Source organism: Rhyacophila brunnea, unplaced genomic scaffold (genome assembly GCF_057557595.1).
Source record: "Rhyacophila brunnea isolate RB1 unplaced genomic scaffold, BYU_Rbru_1.0 scaffold_7, whole genome shotgun sequence".
In the NCBI taxonomy this organism is placed as follows: domain Eukaryota; kingdom Metazoa; phylum Arthropoda; class Insecta; order Trichoptera; family Rhyacophilidae; genus Rhyacophila; species Rhyacophila brunnea.
In genome coordinates, this window is record NW_028233339.1 from 7,083,931 (window position 1) to 7,101,458 (window position 17,528).

A 17,528-nucleotide genomic window follows, 5' to 3' on the forward strand; every position below is an offset into this window, starting at 1 on the left:
TTTTTTCCGGTGGCATATTTTTTTGCAATTGATTCCAATACTGCCCTGCTACGTAAAAAGAGTATTTTTGGTTTTAGTGAAATAAGAACCAAAGTTTTAAACTAAGTTAGACACTATCCATTTAGAGATTATGTCAAAACAATCCAATAATTTTACATAATATAAGAGAAAAGATAGTTTAAAACTTGGGTTCTCATTTCACTAAAACCAAAAACACTGTCTTTTTACTTAGCTGGCTAGAATAATAGTATATTTTCTCATAGCAAGCAGTTACTAGTTTTTGAACCTAGCAAATTCATTTGACCGGGGGCAGGTGCTCTGTCTTCCATAAGGTTTTTTAAGGGATGGCTGCTTATTTGGGGGCCCTGAACTATAAGCTCCTTTGCCTTAATGGTAGATCCGACTCTGCACAAATGTGTAGTTAGTAGTATGTAAAACTGAATCATTTTTTTTTACCCAGAGCATAAATTGTAATATTTTCAATCAAAAAGAGAAAACAGGCTATCATTTTCATAACGAACCGTAATCATGTAGGTAAGCAAACATACATGTAAAAATTGAGAAAACATTTAGTATAGGCTAACTTTAATATTACATAATGTCTTTATAAGGATCACTGTGACTGGCCGGCCAACTCTAAATGTATCTCAACTGGAGGAGGTGACGTGGAAGTGATTCCGGAAGTCACCACAATGCGACCGATGCCCGCTCAATCTACTCATGCTCCCATCCAACAAACCACCGCAGTCGCCATTCCATCAGGACCGTCCGACTACAAAGTCATCTGCTACTTTACCAATTGGGCGTGGTACAGGTAACTAAAATAAATATTGTCATTCTAGTGATAGCTTTTATACGGTGTTCTTGAGAGATCACTAAATATCGTCCACAGGGAGTATTAAATTTGATGATGCAAATATATGATCTGGAAAGACAGATATAGACCCCACAGAATGCGAATAAGGAGTGATTTAGGTATTCTATTCCTATTCTATGCCTCACGATATTACTATGGTAGTACCTGACAGGCCGCGGATTTTTAATGACACACGTTGAATTTAGAGCGAAGTTCTTTTACTAAGATCGCTGTAATATCGATAAAAACAGATGTCACCGTGTGTTTAAATTTTTAGATTATGCAAATCAATTGACAGTGGCTAGTAATTTGAGTTTAAAGTCGGACGAGATAACTCACAATCTTTGTGTGTGTGGCCTGTCGATCACGACCTCATAGAGCAAGAAATCTTGCTGAAGGCATAACCGGTTAAGAAGAATAATTATGTAATATCAAGTAGTTCCTTTAAAGCGCCGGCTAGATGGCAGCGACTTGCCTGAGCAGTATAGTTTGTGCAAAATATACGGAACACTTTAACAGCACTTTTCAGTTTGCACGAGCTACAGTTTTCCCGTCCATACACACGGGCTTCCCGATACCCGGCAAGCTCGCCTTAAAGCATGAGCGTCTAGCCGGCGCTTTATAGAATGAATTTTACAAATTATCTTATTACTGAAGCATTTGTTATTTAAAATGATAAAAGTTTTCTATTGATTTACCTTTTATTTAAATTGATAATCGAAAATACTGATGGAACTCAATCAATATACAACATAATTATCCACTGCTGTGCTGTGTCAACAAATGACTGTTTTCAAAATACAATAAGTACATATTTTATTCCTTTAATTATCCTATCCACTGTGCAGATACTTTGACAAATTTAATACACATAATCGTCGGACTGTTAAAACTTTCAATATTACAATAAAGCCCCCAATATTGTATAGACTACCAAAAATAGAAGATAATTATTAATAGATCTACCCACCATAATAGTTCCAATTTACGTAGGTAGTTATCATATTAATGTTATGACAAACACTCAATGACGGCCCTTTACTCCATTTTGTTTATAAAAATCAATTTATTCACAGATTACAAAAAAACCTACTTATAGAGGAGTTTTTCGTCTATCCTGTAAAATTTAAATTTTGTTATATTGGAATATTTATCAAACACGATTTGGTGGAATGAACTGAAAATTTGTTGAAAATAACATTATGTATTTTGGGTAAACTGTAATTTGTTATACGAATGGATGAAATTTTGATTCTTAGGAAGGGTGATGGAAAATATACACCGGAGGACATTGATTCAAGCCTCTGCACGCATATCGCGTACGGATTTGCCGTTCTCGACTCCACCAAATTGACCATCATTCCGCACGATTCCTGGGCAGATATCGATAATGGTAAGTCAAACTATAAAATACTTCAGCGCATCTATTCTACCCACAAGACTGCTATCGGCAGCTATCGAGGGTAGTTTATCATATTTTTGTATTGAGGTATAATAATTGTTACAATAAGTTAGCTGTCTAAACAGTCAAAACTGTCTATCTCGCTCTAAAAGTTAGCACAGCCAAGAGTGGTGCTGTTAAAACATAGCACTTATTATAACAATTACAACTATTATAATATTCATACTGTAATTTTTTAAATAACAAAACGCAGTACCAGTATAATTTCATATTACTTAAAAAGTATGTAAAAGAAAGTATGTACTATAATAAAGATTAGATTGAATGACCGTGCTGTTTACATGTCTTTCAGATTTCTACGGAAAAGTGACAGCATTGAGAGCAAAGGGCATCAAAGTCCTCATAGCTATTGGAGGATGGAACGACTCCCTCGGTGACAAGTATTCTCGTCTGGTGAGCAATGCCGCGTCGAGAGCTCGCTTCGTCACAAACGTCGTTCAGTTTATTGAAAAATGGCACTTTGACGGACTCGATCTGGATTGGGAATATCCTAGATGTTGGCAGGTTAGTCTTCTATATTACATTATTTCCTCGTAACCTCTTAATCTAGGTAGGTACCTACCTAAACTCTTTAATTCTTGACTATTTTTTTGGATACATAATATTGATCCCGAGATCCTTTTGCAATTTGTCATCCGCAAAATTTAAGATTTGCTCTGATGTTAGTGGGAATAAATAGATTTGATTTATTGAATTGTGTCAGCAGCTACAGAAAGGTTTGAATTAGGTACTGTTAATTCACCTGTTTAAAAAATTTAAAATTTTCACCTTTAGGACCAATAGCATCGTGAGTGCAAACCTCTTGTAAGTATTTTGTAAAGCGTGCTTTTAGTTCAATGAATGTCCTATTAAAGTAATAATTTATTCTTGCATGTAGGTACGTAATTGTGTGGATCAGAACCAGACTTGTCCAACCCACAAAAACGAAAAAACTGAGTTAGACATCTCATCGCTATTAAATATTAATTTTTTGTCAGATTCAAATATGACTATCACTAAAAATTGTCGTGTTGACACTACCATCTACAGTGATTTCTTGCAATCACATAAAATAATTCATTGTGAGTGCTTTATTTGTCTATTCCACACATTGATATACTACTGGATGAATCATATGCTTCTTAAAATGACGCCCGATTTTTAGCGACTCGGCCAGTGTTAAAACTTACTGTTTTAATATCAGCGGACTTAACTCGATATAAGCTCATTTAATATTTGTCTCGAAAACGACCTGGCAATAATTATGAGTAAGCGCGATCTAGCTTGCATCTTACTCTAACTAATAGTCAGTGCATGACGACTTGCTCTGTCCGCTCAGACATAAATTTTTGGTAGCTTGCAAGCTTTGGGTTGCAGACACCCTTAGGGTCACTATTCCAAGAACGCAAATTTAGTTTTACAGCCAGGGCAATACGGGTGAAATTCGGGAATCCATGTTAACGGTCTTAACGCATTATACCTACAAGGAAATATTATAAGACGATATTCGTAATATCTTTTGTGGTACATTTTTAAAATGACACTTGTATGGGAACTCCTCACCTAGTAGTATATCAATGATTCCACATAAAAATGGCGAACAAGTCTGACATTCGTGAAATGCTGGAAGACACTGATAAAGATTTTTCAATAGATAATAGTAAAAACAAACCTTCAAGTGATTCATCTGATAAATTATCAGGTATTTTGCTGAAACAATATTGAATTTTTCTTCAATGAATCTATAACTTTAACACTAATTATCTATACACTTCATAAATCAAACAACGAAATATTTCATTAATTTTTTTTACTAGTGCCATCTTTATAACAGTGATATAAGATGTGCTCATTTACATAATTATTATCCCGACATCTTTAATTAATTAAATTGTTTTTGAAAGGTTGACTGCAACGCTGGACCTGCTAGTGATAAACAAAACTTCGCCAAACTGGTGAGAGAGCTTCGTCACGCGTTTACCCCTCGCGGGTGGCTACTTTCCGCTGCCGTGTCTGCCAGCCGCGCCGTCATCGATGTGGCGTACGACGTGCCGTCTCTTGCCAACGACCTCGATTGGATTGCCGTCATGACTTACGACTACCACGGACACTGGGACAAGAAGACAGGACACGTGGCTCCTCTCTACTACTATCCAGGAGACAGTTATGATTACTTCAACGCAGTAAGTACATTAATATTTCACTAAAGAGCTAGATGCACAAATCTTCCTGTAAAATAATGATAGGTGCCAAACTTAAGAAACACACATGGCATCTGTCAAAATGGTTAAATGCTAGTAATGATTTTGTAGCATAAATAATATACAATTGTAGTGATCGATGTGTGGGTTATGGTGTTGAGGATGATGATGAAGAAGTTGAGGATGATGATGAAGAAGTCGAAGATGTATGCAGGAGCGAGTTTTATTTGCAGTGTAACGGTCGGTACGATAGTATAAATACAATGACAGTACATATTACGTACTGAGACAGATACGAGCCAGGTACTTAAATTCGAGTGACATTTTGATAAATCATTATTCGTAATTTATACAGTCGAAAGTAATACCTAAACATTATATTCTAGTATATAATTATATTGAACAATTCAGCGGTTTAAATACGAGTAGCTGTGAATTTTATTTATTATTACAGTCATAATATAATATAATACTATGGGAATGGATATTGGACTAATTTTCCATTGCGATACCGTATTTAATATCGCCAATCAATTTGCTGACACAGGTAAACAGTTGTTTACCGGTATATGAGTCACTGGGAATTTATTATTGCAGTTGAATAATTTGATACATTAAAAATAGATATTTGATCAACACTGACAGCTACACAATATTATTTTCTGATAGTAGAATAAAAATTACCACACTGACCAATATGTAATATAAAATTGTTTTTTTACAGAACTTCTCGATGAACTACTGGATGCAGAAAGGAGCCCCAGCAAAGAAATTGGTGATGGGAGTTCCGATGTACGGTCAGTCCTTCACGTTGATCGATTCTAATCAACGTGGAATGAACGCCGCAGCCTCTGGCCCTGGAGAGGCCGGAGAGTACACCAGTGCTCCTGGTTTCCTTGCATATTATGAGGTAATTGATTTTTTTACAGCAATATGATTGGATTGATTATAATTTAGAGATATTTATAACGAATTAGGAGTAACTAATTCTAACTAACGAAGTAGTACAAATTTAAAAAGTTTAATGATTGTTTTTGTTATTATAAGGACTTAAAGACCCTTAGGTCACATGTTGTGTTTTCAATCAATGTGCATTTGGATCCAGGGTATAAATCCAATTTTGTTGAAACATCACCTTCCATATTTTCCAATATAGGGTCCACACGTTTCGATTTGGTTTTGAAATGGTGATTTAGCTACCATATTATAATTTGAACAAAATTTAAAATGGCAGTAATGCATTATTAAGAGTTTTGTTCATGAAAGAAATTCTTTCCTTCGGTAAGTACTTTGAGTTACTAATTATTTAGTTTCATAAAGTTTCAAAACCCTCCAGTAGTAAAAATATGTAAGATTTGTAGCGATTGCATAGGTGCTGAGAATTAAACGAGTATGTACAAGTGAAAGAGAATAATTGAAACATGTAACTGCCTAATAACTGCTTTGTGTAAAGAGATATAAGCTGATTTTCCAGTCACGCTGACCGTCGGCGCTGATCGGCGAATATGTATTTATCACAAACTAGTGTTTCCTAATACAATTGATTGATCAGCATTGAGCGCCGTCGGCACCAACCGTGCGCGCCTTCACTGCCAGTGAGCGTTGCAGTATCACGCTGAACGTGTGTTATGATGAGTAAAGTCAAAATGAGTCGTTGTGATGTAGACTTCGCGGCGATCGGCACAAGACTAAAACGAGTCTGGGCTGACAGTCAGTCCCGAGCAGCTACGCATCGTCCTCAGCGTTTACGGTCAGCATGACTGGAAAATCAGCCATAAGCATATTATCCCTCACATTGGATGATATTCTATGGACACGGTGTTATATTATAAAATGTTGTTATTATTTTCATCGCAACGTGTAAAAATTAAAATACTAAAAACATGAATATTTTTTCATAGAATAGTAATAGTAGATAATTTAAGAACAAGACATTATTTACGAAATGTTGAGATTTAGTCAACTGATTACCGGTGCACTTGTATTAGAGTTGTATTCGTTCAGTCTTCAGCGCCTAATGGATAACTCTATCTACATCTACATTGGACACATCATTCTTTTTATAAATAATGATAGAGAACCCAAAAAAACCTGCTTTTGAATAAATTAATATGGATAGTATAACAATTATGTGTATATGTATCTATATAAGTACTACAGATTATGTATATTTTTATAGATATGCGAGAGAGTGAAGCGACGCGGTTGGTCTGTAGAAAAAGACTCACAAGGCCGACTCGGTCCGTGGGCACGCAGAGGAACGCAGTGGGTATCCTTCGACGACACCGGCATGGTTGCCGCAAAGGCCGGATTGGTGAAGAATATGGGTCTGGGAGGCGCAATGGTGTGGGCGCTCGACTTGGACGACTTCCGAGACCGCTGCGGATGCGGGCGACACCCTCTCCTCAGAACTATCAACGCAGCCCTCAAGTCCACCCCTCTGCCCACCTGTGATCTGTGATCTCCCTGTTAACGCTTAACGTTTCAATGTCACGATTCATAATGTTTACCTCACACATGGACAACTTATAAAACAATATCTCCGTAACAAATTGTGCAATTATTTAGCATGACATTTGAAAAAAATCTTAGGTGAGACCATGTACTACCTACTTATTTTTATTTATAAATATTATTGATAAGGTCAATTTAAAAAAAAAAACTAGCTATATTAGAGAAAATTATATCTACTATGTTTAGACAGAACATGATAACTGAAAATGTAATATTTAAATTATCAACTTTTTTCTAGTTTATTGTACGACATAACGAAGCGTAAAATATGGATTTACAATTCTAGTCCATTTAAAAAGGTTAATATGTTTTCCTAACCTAATTTTTGCAGTTCTCATGTTTAGGCTAAACAAAACACATACATTTAAATGTACAATAATGAATGAAAGTGATTTAATTTTTCTCGTCATTTGAAAATAAGTCAATTAACAATATTATGATTTATTTAAATAATAGAGCAAATTGTAGAGCTTTTTTTAAATATGAATCGAACGCTATCGACGGCCATTGATTGCATTTATTTAGTCACCTGACTTCTTGTCTGTGCCATACAATAAAAGCGGTTCATATTATTAAAATAATTATATTTATTCAACAAAATACTAACAGTAAGTTTCAACCCTATTATTTAAGTTCCTATGTATATGTCTTAAGACTCCTTCAAGTACCTAGTTTTAATAAAAACAAAGGACAACAAAATTATCTGTATATACAGTAACGTTACAGTAAAATTAATTGTTAACTTAATTGTATTCAATAACAAATTAATTTGTATCAGTACCTTAATATTTAAAATACACAAGTGTAATAGAGTTCTTTTCCAATGCATCGACAACAATAAAATGTAAACGATATTGTGGAAGACGACTTTATTGACAGAGTCAATGTACTATTTTGTTTATTTGAATAAAAACTTACATGATATATTTAGAATTTCATTTCTTATTTTGTAACACTATTCTTCTTTCGACCATGTCCGATCCTAATAGGATCATATGGGCCTCCACAGAGGTCCTTGCTTTTTCGTACAAGGTGGTTGTTAGTAATTTTGGACAATCACAAACACCCAGGCTTTGAGAAAAACACATAAATATTGTGTCCTCACCGGGAACCTAACCCAGAACTCTCGGGCGGAAGGCCAGCGCCTTACCCACTGCACCACAAGAGCCGCCCATCTCCAGTTATTGACCCCTAGTGGTCGCTGGTCTTTCTAGAAACCATTCGATTACCAAAATTATAGGCATTTGGTTTAATTAAATGTGACGACGTCAAGCTCAAGGCATCAAAGCGATGGTAGCGACGACTACCGATCTACTGTTAAGCAGATTACTGTGTCGAGTGACGGACTCGAAATGAGTGGTGAGTTATGGATCGGCCACGTGCATAGAATGCCGGAGGATATACCAGCAAGGCGGGCTGTGTAGGCAACCCCCAAGAGTAAGAGAAGACCTGCATGGTCGAAATTGAGATGGCTAGACTGTGCCACAGAAGATTTAAGAATGCTCAACTAAAGCAACTGAAAGAGGGGAGGAAGTTTTTGAAGGAGGCCAAAAACCGCTGTGGGTTGTAGTGTCATAAATGATAAATGATATTGGTGCCGCAGATGAAAATTTTGTCATCTCCATGGAAAATTTTGTCAACAATACGGGTTGTATTATTCGCATCCTTCCTTTATTGGCCGCCTCCTTGTAATGTTCTGTCCATAGATAACACATGATCGACGTACCTACAAACAGTAGGTAGTAAGTAAATTATAATCTATACACCCTGGATAAACGTCAGATTTCTTTAATCAATACTTGAAAGCATCTAAGCGAGATTTTTTGAGCATAGACAATCATCGAAAAAACCGCTATTATATGGCGAAAACGCTATTATATGCGTAGACAATAAGTACAAATATAAAAATCATTTACAATGTAAGTATAAAATTCAAACATTTTAAATTAATAAAATTCGCCGTTTTCAAAAATCAGTATAGCATAATAGAGTTCGCCAATGCATTTCATAAAATTTAAATAATTATAAAGTAACCTAAGACATTCATGCACACAACAAAGCGAATTATTCGCCAATCAAGCTCGTATTGGCTATTGGTTATTGTTCAGATTTCGGAAGGGAATTAAGTTATTATCTTACAAAGTTCAATATGGAGCGCTGCGATTGTTTGACGTTTCGGTATCGAGCATTCAAATAATATATCAATAATTTTATATTATCATTGATACAATTATTATTTGTCTCCGACACTGCCATCCACTCGCATTTAAAATAGCCAAATATATGACAAATTGATGTCTTTCATTGTATCTTTTGATCCGCTGCGTGAATAAATGTTACGTTTGTTCATTAACAACAGGTAAGTAGGGAGCATTACAGCGGCATTGGCTTTTTTGAGACTCTTTTGACCGGACCTTCCGTACCGATGGCGGGCGCTTTTTTCGGGATATTTTGACGGGGTACTTGGTGAATATTCTCGTTGGTTTGTGCGAGCCTTAAACCTTCATAATATAAAAACACTCTAAATAGGTAAGTAGGTATGTGAAATTAAGGAACATTTTTCAAAATAACGTTATAGATAACAATATTTTATATATAAAATTGAGCCGTGTTAACTAAACGACATTGTTATAATTTCCGATAATTCCGACTCAAATTTGATCAATAAAATAAGAAATATGAGTGATAATGGCTTGTATTTACTCTTTGATTAGTGATTGTTCTTATAAGATTGTAATATTTATATCCATAGTCAGTATTCTGTATTAACGCATAACCGAGAAAATTAAGATTAAAAAAAATACGAGGTTAGTTTGGTATAATATTTAATATGAAAGATAACACGCTTCATGAATATTTATGATAGGTATATTATGCCGAAAGGTAAGTTTTAAGTAGGAAAAGTGGCATTTTAATGAAAACCAGTGATGTTTAATTTCAATCAGTGTGAGCCGTTTTATCGAGGCTATTTGACCGGGCCATTTGTTTGTGGAAGCGAAATGTTAAATATCATAAACTGAAGCCTGTTTTATTTATTATACATTTAATTAAATGAATACAAAATAAATACGGAATACTGACTATGGATAAATATTATTATCTTATAAAAACAATCACTAATCAAAGAGTAAATAAGAGCCATTCAAGCCATTTTCACTCGTATTTTTTATTTTATTGATTAAATTTGAGTCGGAATTATCTGAAATAATAACAATTTCGTTTAGTTAACACGGCTAAATTTTATATAAAAAATATTATTATCTATAACGTTATTTTCAAAAATGTTCCTTATTTTCGCATACTTACCTACCCATTTAAAGCGTTTTTTTAAGGCGAAGTCTTCACTGAGCCTTTTTTAAAGAGGCACCTAGCGGAAAAATACGAAGCTTGCAATTTGAGACATTTTTTTGATAATTTACAATTTCAACTGTATTAATGAATACATATGTATCTGAAAACATTAAAAATAAAAATATTTTTTATTTTAAGTCAAAGACAAACTTACAATTGTAAAAAATGTAATAAAATGTGAATTTGTTCTATCGGTCCGCACCCTATTATTACATATATTTTATGGTCATATTTATTATTAAAATTTTGTTTATTAAGTTTTCTAAGCATCACTTAAGCGATTTCTGACAAATTCATAGTTTTAATATTTTTTATATCTATTTTAAAAAACATCGATTTTTATAAAAAATATAAATGTGTATAACTTGAAATCCTTTATATTTATATTAATATAAATATTTTATTTATATTTATAAAAATAATTTATTTGATATAAATAAAAAGGATTTCAAGTTATACACATTTATATTTTTTATAAAAATCGATGTTTTTTAAAATAGATATAAAAATATTAAAACTATGAAAATGTCAAAAATCGCTTAGGTGATGCTTAGAAAACTTAATAAACTAAATTTTAATAATAAATATGACCATAAAATATATGTAATAATAGGGTGCGGACCGATAGAACAAATTCACATTTTATTACATTTTTTACAATTGTAAGTTTGTCTTTGACTTAAAATAAAAAATATTTTTATTTTTAATGTTTTCAGATACATATTTATTCATTAATACAGTTGAAATTGTAAATTATCAAAAAAATGTCTCAAATTGCAAGCTTCGTATTTTTCCGCTAGGTGCCTCTTTAAAAAAGGCTCAGTGAAGACTTCGCCTTAAGCACGAGTGTCTTTGTGTCAAAGGTTACTTTATAATTATTTAAATTTTATGAAATGCATTGGCGAACTCTAATATGCTATACTGATTTTTGAAAACGGCGAATTTTATTAGGTAATTGAAAATGTTTGAATTTTATTCATTGTAAAAGATTTTTATATTTGTTCTTATTGTCTACGCTTATAATAGCGATTAAGCCATATAATAGCAATTTTTCAATGATTGTCTATGCTCAAAAAGTGTCGCTTAGATGCTTTCAAGTATTGACTAAAAAAATCTGACGTTTCTCTGCGGTGTACTCTCGGTAAATTGAGCCGCATTTTTTAAACCTATACGAAAGATATAAAATATTTTTAATGACTCGCCAACATTTTATGAAATGGAAACTGCCGTTTTTGTTTCTAAGCCCCTCAAATGAACAGCGCATAGTAGGATAAAATAACTAACAATAAATGAGTCTTTACAAATATATTATATTTTATATTAACAACTTTTATTGACATGCGATATTATTGTCTATTTAACTAACAAACAGCCAAACTTCATTAATTTATTAACATTCGTCAAATTTACATCATAATTATTGTGTATTCTGAAAAAATACAAATTAATCTTCACAAGAGATTCAGCATTCACTGTTGTGTTGATAATACAAGATAATTTATAAAATGATCTCTAACAATGTATAAGTATTTCATTTGGCTTATTCAACTATGTAATTACATTTACCAATAATTCTAACATATTTGTCATAGATACACAATAATTACACTTTAAATGTATATAATATTATTATTATATTCAGACTTCAAAAGTCTGCAATGGGAGTGAAACCTTTTATAAAATATAATAATTGAATGCCAAAATGATAGATACATTTTATAAACTATGTAGACATCAATACAGTGTGGTATTTTTGTGCACCCTACATGCCGATGAATGTTCAAAATTAAAATATTTTTTTAAAACATTAATATTAACTACAACTTAATGTATTTAAATAAATTATATTAAGCTTATATATGTACTGACAAGAATAAAATATTTTGTAATGTTATAGCACAATATCTGTGTGTCTGTAGTCTGTGATCACATCAACAGAAATAATTATCTCTAATAATTTAGTAACCTAATTAGCAATTATAGACTAGATAATGTAAATAACGTTATTTCGAATGTATTGTTCTTGTTTCTCAATTGTAAATATATTGTAAAATATGCTTATACTAATCATATCGTGTCCGGAAACTTGTACATATGCACTTCGCCGTATCACACTGTCACCTCCGAAAGGGGGGGGGTGTAGGATGATGCGCTGGACCCCCCCTGATGATGATGGGTCAGGGTGATATCGTCTGCTGACTTCTTCTTTCGGGGACACGCTTATGTTGATTGACAACGCGGAATTATTGGCGAAAACGGCGTTTTATTGTTCGGAATACAGTTAGGTACAGTAAAAGTACAGCGTAGAAAATATTAAAAAAAAAAAAAAAAAATTTTAAATGGCGGTGACGTCGGCGAGCGCGGCGCCACAGCCGACGTCACGCTCCTCGAGAGTTCGAAAACCGAATGACAATCAACCTTTTTGGAGAGCAGGTCAACTCTAGGCAAGAATAAAATAAAACCTACAAATTCTGTCACTGAAAAATGACAAAAACACTCTGCATAATATGTACCTGGCTTGTAGGTAGGTACCTTGGGTCTCCTATTTCTGAGAATTTCTGCTCACCACAGAAATAGTCAACCAGACCTTTTTTAGGTACCTACCTGCTTTGAAAAGGAGCTGTATTTCTTTGCTAGGTAGGTACTTATTTTGAAATATTTGAACTAGGTACAAATACATATTTTTTTTAAATAATCTCAAATCAGATATACTAGGTATTCTAGGTATTAGGTACATTGTATGGCTGGGAACTTTGCTTCCAATATTTATATAGGTAAGTGTACGAATTTAATACCTATTGGTCTAAATTGGATGAAGGCTAATGCAGGTAATAATATTAAAAAATGATAGGTATTAATAATTACTATTTTTGGCATGTAAAGTATTGTGCTGACGATTGTTATATAGGTAACTTCTACAAAATCGTTTGCTATTGATTGGCTTTAAAATTACAGCTTGCTTCTAAGTATTTTTTAAATTGACTAAGTATAGAATTTATAATGACGCTAGGTTTTACTTGGCTTGCTTATAGAATTAATGTAGGTATAAAAAAATGCAGGATTTTATTTATATTAAGGGCTAGACCGATTCTATTAAATTTTGTAGAACTTGCAAAAGGGTGACTATAAATTTTCATACATCTAAGCTTACGGGCTAGAAATTTGCCTCGCAGTCGATCTGTTCATGTTTGCATGAATCAGCCCAATGATGATTCAGGTCTCATGGCCTTGGATCCTCTGAGGATGCCATGGTTTAGGCGGTATCAACACTTCACCATGAAATGTTGCATCGGAAATATATGGCCGCATATTAAAGATCGTCCAACCTCTTTGGTTAGGTTAGGTTAGGTTTTCATTCTTGAATTCATGAATTTTGCCAAAATCAGTTATGAAAATTGAATTAATGTTCACATTGAATCTAATAAAATTGGAGGCCGTATAGCATACGGTCATCTCTTTCTGATAAGAAAACTCACGGCGAACTGTGCCACGGTGAAATGTTTTACGTACAATTTACATGTAACCCAATCATATAGGCTCTACAGTATACACATGCTGAGCTTTCTCAACATATAATGAGCGCACACGTAACCTAGTAACACGGACCCAGGATAGAACCCTGAGGGCACCCCATGATGGTCCTCCTGTGAATCAGGCTGGGGTCGGAGTTGAAGGTTATCTCCCTATTGATGAAGTAGCTTTGAACCAAGGCAAAGTGGTCCCCAGGGATCTGTCTTAGCCGAAGCTTGGCATTTCTCGTTGAGCAGTTCTTGGCCATGGGGCCATATAAGTGGCACCTCGTCCACATCTTTACCACTATGCAGAAGTTCTTCACCAGGAAAGACTCCCAGCACATGTAAAGGCTCTTGTCAGTTTCCAAAGATGACCGCTGTAGCTCGAGCCGTAATCGGCTCGTTGTGGATGAGAGGTCAAGATTAATGACCTCGAGTGGAAATTTCCGTACGAGTATGTGCATTGTAACAATAATAATTCATATACACATTGACTATTTAGAGTCAAAAAACCACTTTCATATGTATGAAAAGTCACATAAATATGTTAAGACAGATATTGTAGAAATGTTAATAAATAGTTTGTTATTATGAAACACAGTTCTTATCAATAATGTTAGTTAAAAAGTCGTCAAGTAAATCACTTTTTCACAATTTTATTAAGAATCTAGTTTCCTGGGAATAACCAGGGAAAAACACTTAGAACAACGCAAATCAATCACATACGCGGGTGGCAAAGGTAAATAAAATAACAAAGAAAATCTTGGTTATACAGGCAAAAGAAAAAAAAGTTAAAATTGCAAAGAACACAGAGCGCTAACGGAGCGGTGTTGTCGGTGGAAATGGGACCCAGGCCTTTAAGAGAATTGCCCGGTCACAAACACTTCATATTTGTTTTCACCATAGATAGACAATGCCATGGACCAAGGTTTTGAAGCCGGGTTCAGTTTATTACTCCCCCCATCCCTCCCCGCAAAAAGCTCCTTTATAGTTTCCCTCCCCATTTGCCACATTCAATTGGCCAAACATAATCAGTTCGTTGAGTAGCCTGTTCAGCTAGGCTCCTTTCCCAATATACACTGCTGTGCAGGGTAGTCGGGGTCAGTAGCGATGTGGTTGTGAAGGTTTTTGTGGATAGCGCCGGCTCCCGATGACCCTCAGGGCACAACCGTCGGCTATGCGGTAATATAAGACATATAAGACTCACAAGGCAATTCGATTCAATTAATTTTGCATTTATTAACATGCGTGAACATTACAAAATACAAGTTCAAGACGTTGCGATTGTTAAAGAGAAACAATTAAAGAAGACAGTCAAGATCCAGAGGGACTAGCCGATCCGAGGAGATTGGTTAGTGCGCTTTCCATTTCCTGTGGCACAGGTCAGCAACTCTATTGCCATGAAACTTACTGAGTTTGCTAATCTTTACTGTTCAGCTTTACTGGCCAGTAAAGATTAGCAAACTCAAAGTTTCATGGCAATAGAGTTGCTGACCTGTGCCACAGGAAATGGAAAGCGAACAGTTCAGAAGTTACTGTAGCAAATTTGTTAAGTTACTTAATGCAAATCATTGGACAATCTATTTTTAATTATATATATTCATATATGGCAAGGTATGTCAAAATACCTTCTTCATTGCAAACTTTAACATGAAATGTTTATAACATAACACATTAGTAGTAAGTACCGAATTTTTCAACGTTCGATTTGTGCGATCTACGCAAACTGTGTAAAATGGAGAATGGGACAACTGTACACCGGGACAATTGGGCGCCGCACTGTCGAATGAAATAAATATATGTTCATAATGATTTTATACAAAAAGTAGACGAGGAATTTTAATCAGTTTCTATCTACTACTTAGTAGCTTTAATTCATTTTGCTCTTAACATAATGTTTTTATTGCGGATTGAGAATTATGAGGCTTATATGAAAATGAAAGATCTCTCTTCTCGTTGGAACTTAAACATATGCACAATTAAATCATTATTTACGTGTGCATATTTAAATTCTCACCAAGTAATAATATTATAATAATTTAAATATACAGTATTTTAAAAGAACCTATAATTCACGAACATCTATTTATTTTCGAATTTCATTCGATTGCTTGACGCCCAGTTGTCCCGGCATCGAATCGTCCCGTAAAATGCGCATGTAATTTATATAAATTTTTTCATGGGCAAGTAAAGAAGACGAAGCAGTTGCACCGCACCTTCTATTCATATTTCATTTAGTCATAATAATATGTCACAGTCATTTACATAATAATACATATAAACAATTGAATAAATAAATGTAACAAATACAACAAGATATCTTTATCAACAAGAACAGGTATTTTTTTAAATTAAAGCATGTAGCTAATGTACATACAGTTATGTAACTGCTTTGTGTACATAATATTATTATGTATGTACAATATTTCGTCTCTGTTCTGGCAAAACACACTAACTGGAGAATACTAGTTTTTAGTAATTTGACTTTGAAGTTGTTCAAATGTTTGAAATAATGGTCTATCATGTGAGTTTATTAAGTAATCGTAAAAAGGATGACTTTAAAATAAAGACTGTTTATTTATTAAGAAGGTTTCCAGACGGTAAAGTTTGAAATAAGGAACATTTTGGTACTAACTCAATATTTAATTTTTTCGAATTAGTGTCTTCTGCCAGAACAGTGACGATTTATTCTGTTTCTATGAATTCCTGTGTACAAAATTTTGCATGACAATGTAGTACCAATAAATACAGTTTTGTTGTTGTGGTTGGAATAGTAATAATGCATCATTTCAGAACCGTTCCTCATTTACAGAATGTTGAATACGGTTAAGTAGAGTTTAAAAATGTGTATCATCTGTCTATCTTATAAAACTCATAAATCCCATTTTTGTCAAAAATCATATTTTATTGAATCTGACTTGGTGTCAGATTATTGCACCCATAACACATCTAATTATTTAACATTTTAAAAATCAATACATAAATACCTCCTAAATCATGTGCATACAGGAAATTTATATGGATAGACTTTTGCAATGAGATGTCTTAGAGCCTCCGCACACACAGCCACCGAACGCGGCCACAGCTCGGCCACTAGTGCACCCTTTCAGCTGTTAATTTTTCTATGGGTTTCAACGAACGCTCCGCACACTAGGCGCTTGAGTGGACACGTTCGGTCCACTAGCTGTGGCAGACGCCAGCATTCGCTGCAAGTGGCAGACGTTAGTGGTCGAGCACCTGCGCACACTAGGCAAGAACACCAACGATTCTCAGTCTACCTCCGAGAGTTGAAAGGCGAGTGTGTGTGTTGTGAGTGTACATGTATTGTGTACTCGACGCAATTGAAAATTTCGATACGGAAATTTTTAATGCCGATGTGCAAGATCGTCTAGCCATTTGGAATGTACTAACGCTACTGCTAGCAACAGAGAAACCATTTTCACACACGTCACACGAACTCAGATACTGGCCATCATCAGTGGCTCGACCCAGGGGTTTATGGGGGCCACCAGTGGCTCGACCTGACTGCTAGTGGCCGCGTTCGATGGCTGTGTGTGTGGAGGCTTTTATGAGTGCAGGTAGGTATGTGACAATTCCAACATATTATTCTATAAAAATCTAATTGTTGACAAAACTGGAGTTTTACAAGATAA

General features: G+C 34.4%; 1 protein-coding gene across 1 annotated transcript in view; it reads left to right on the forward strand.

The window, feature by feature from the left end:
• Positions 1 to 7,945, forward strand: part of Cht10 (Chitinase 10) — a 105,727-nt gene extending 97,782 nt beyond the window's left edge. The window contains exons 43-48 of the mRNA XM_085957943.1: positions 612 to 814; positions 2,116 to 2,249; positions 2,611 to 2,822; positions 4,202 to 4,480; positions 5,223 to 5,408; positions 6,678 to 7,945. Of these exons, the coding sequence (XP_085814069.1) occupies positions 612 to 814; positions 2,116 to 2,249; positions 2,611 to 2,822; positions 4,202 to 4,480; positions 5,223 to 5,408; positions 6,678 to 6,959 (1,296 nt within the window). The 3' untranslated portion in view covers positions 6,960 to 7,945. The remainder of the gene's footprint in view (positions 1 to 611; positions 815 to 2,115; positions 2,250 to 2,610; positions 2,823 to 4,201; positions 4,481 to 5,222; positions 5,409 to 6,677) is intronic.
• The last annotated feature ends 9,583 nt before the right edge of the window (positions 7,946 to 17,528 follow it).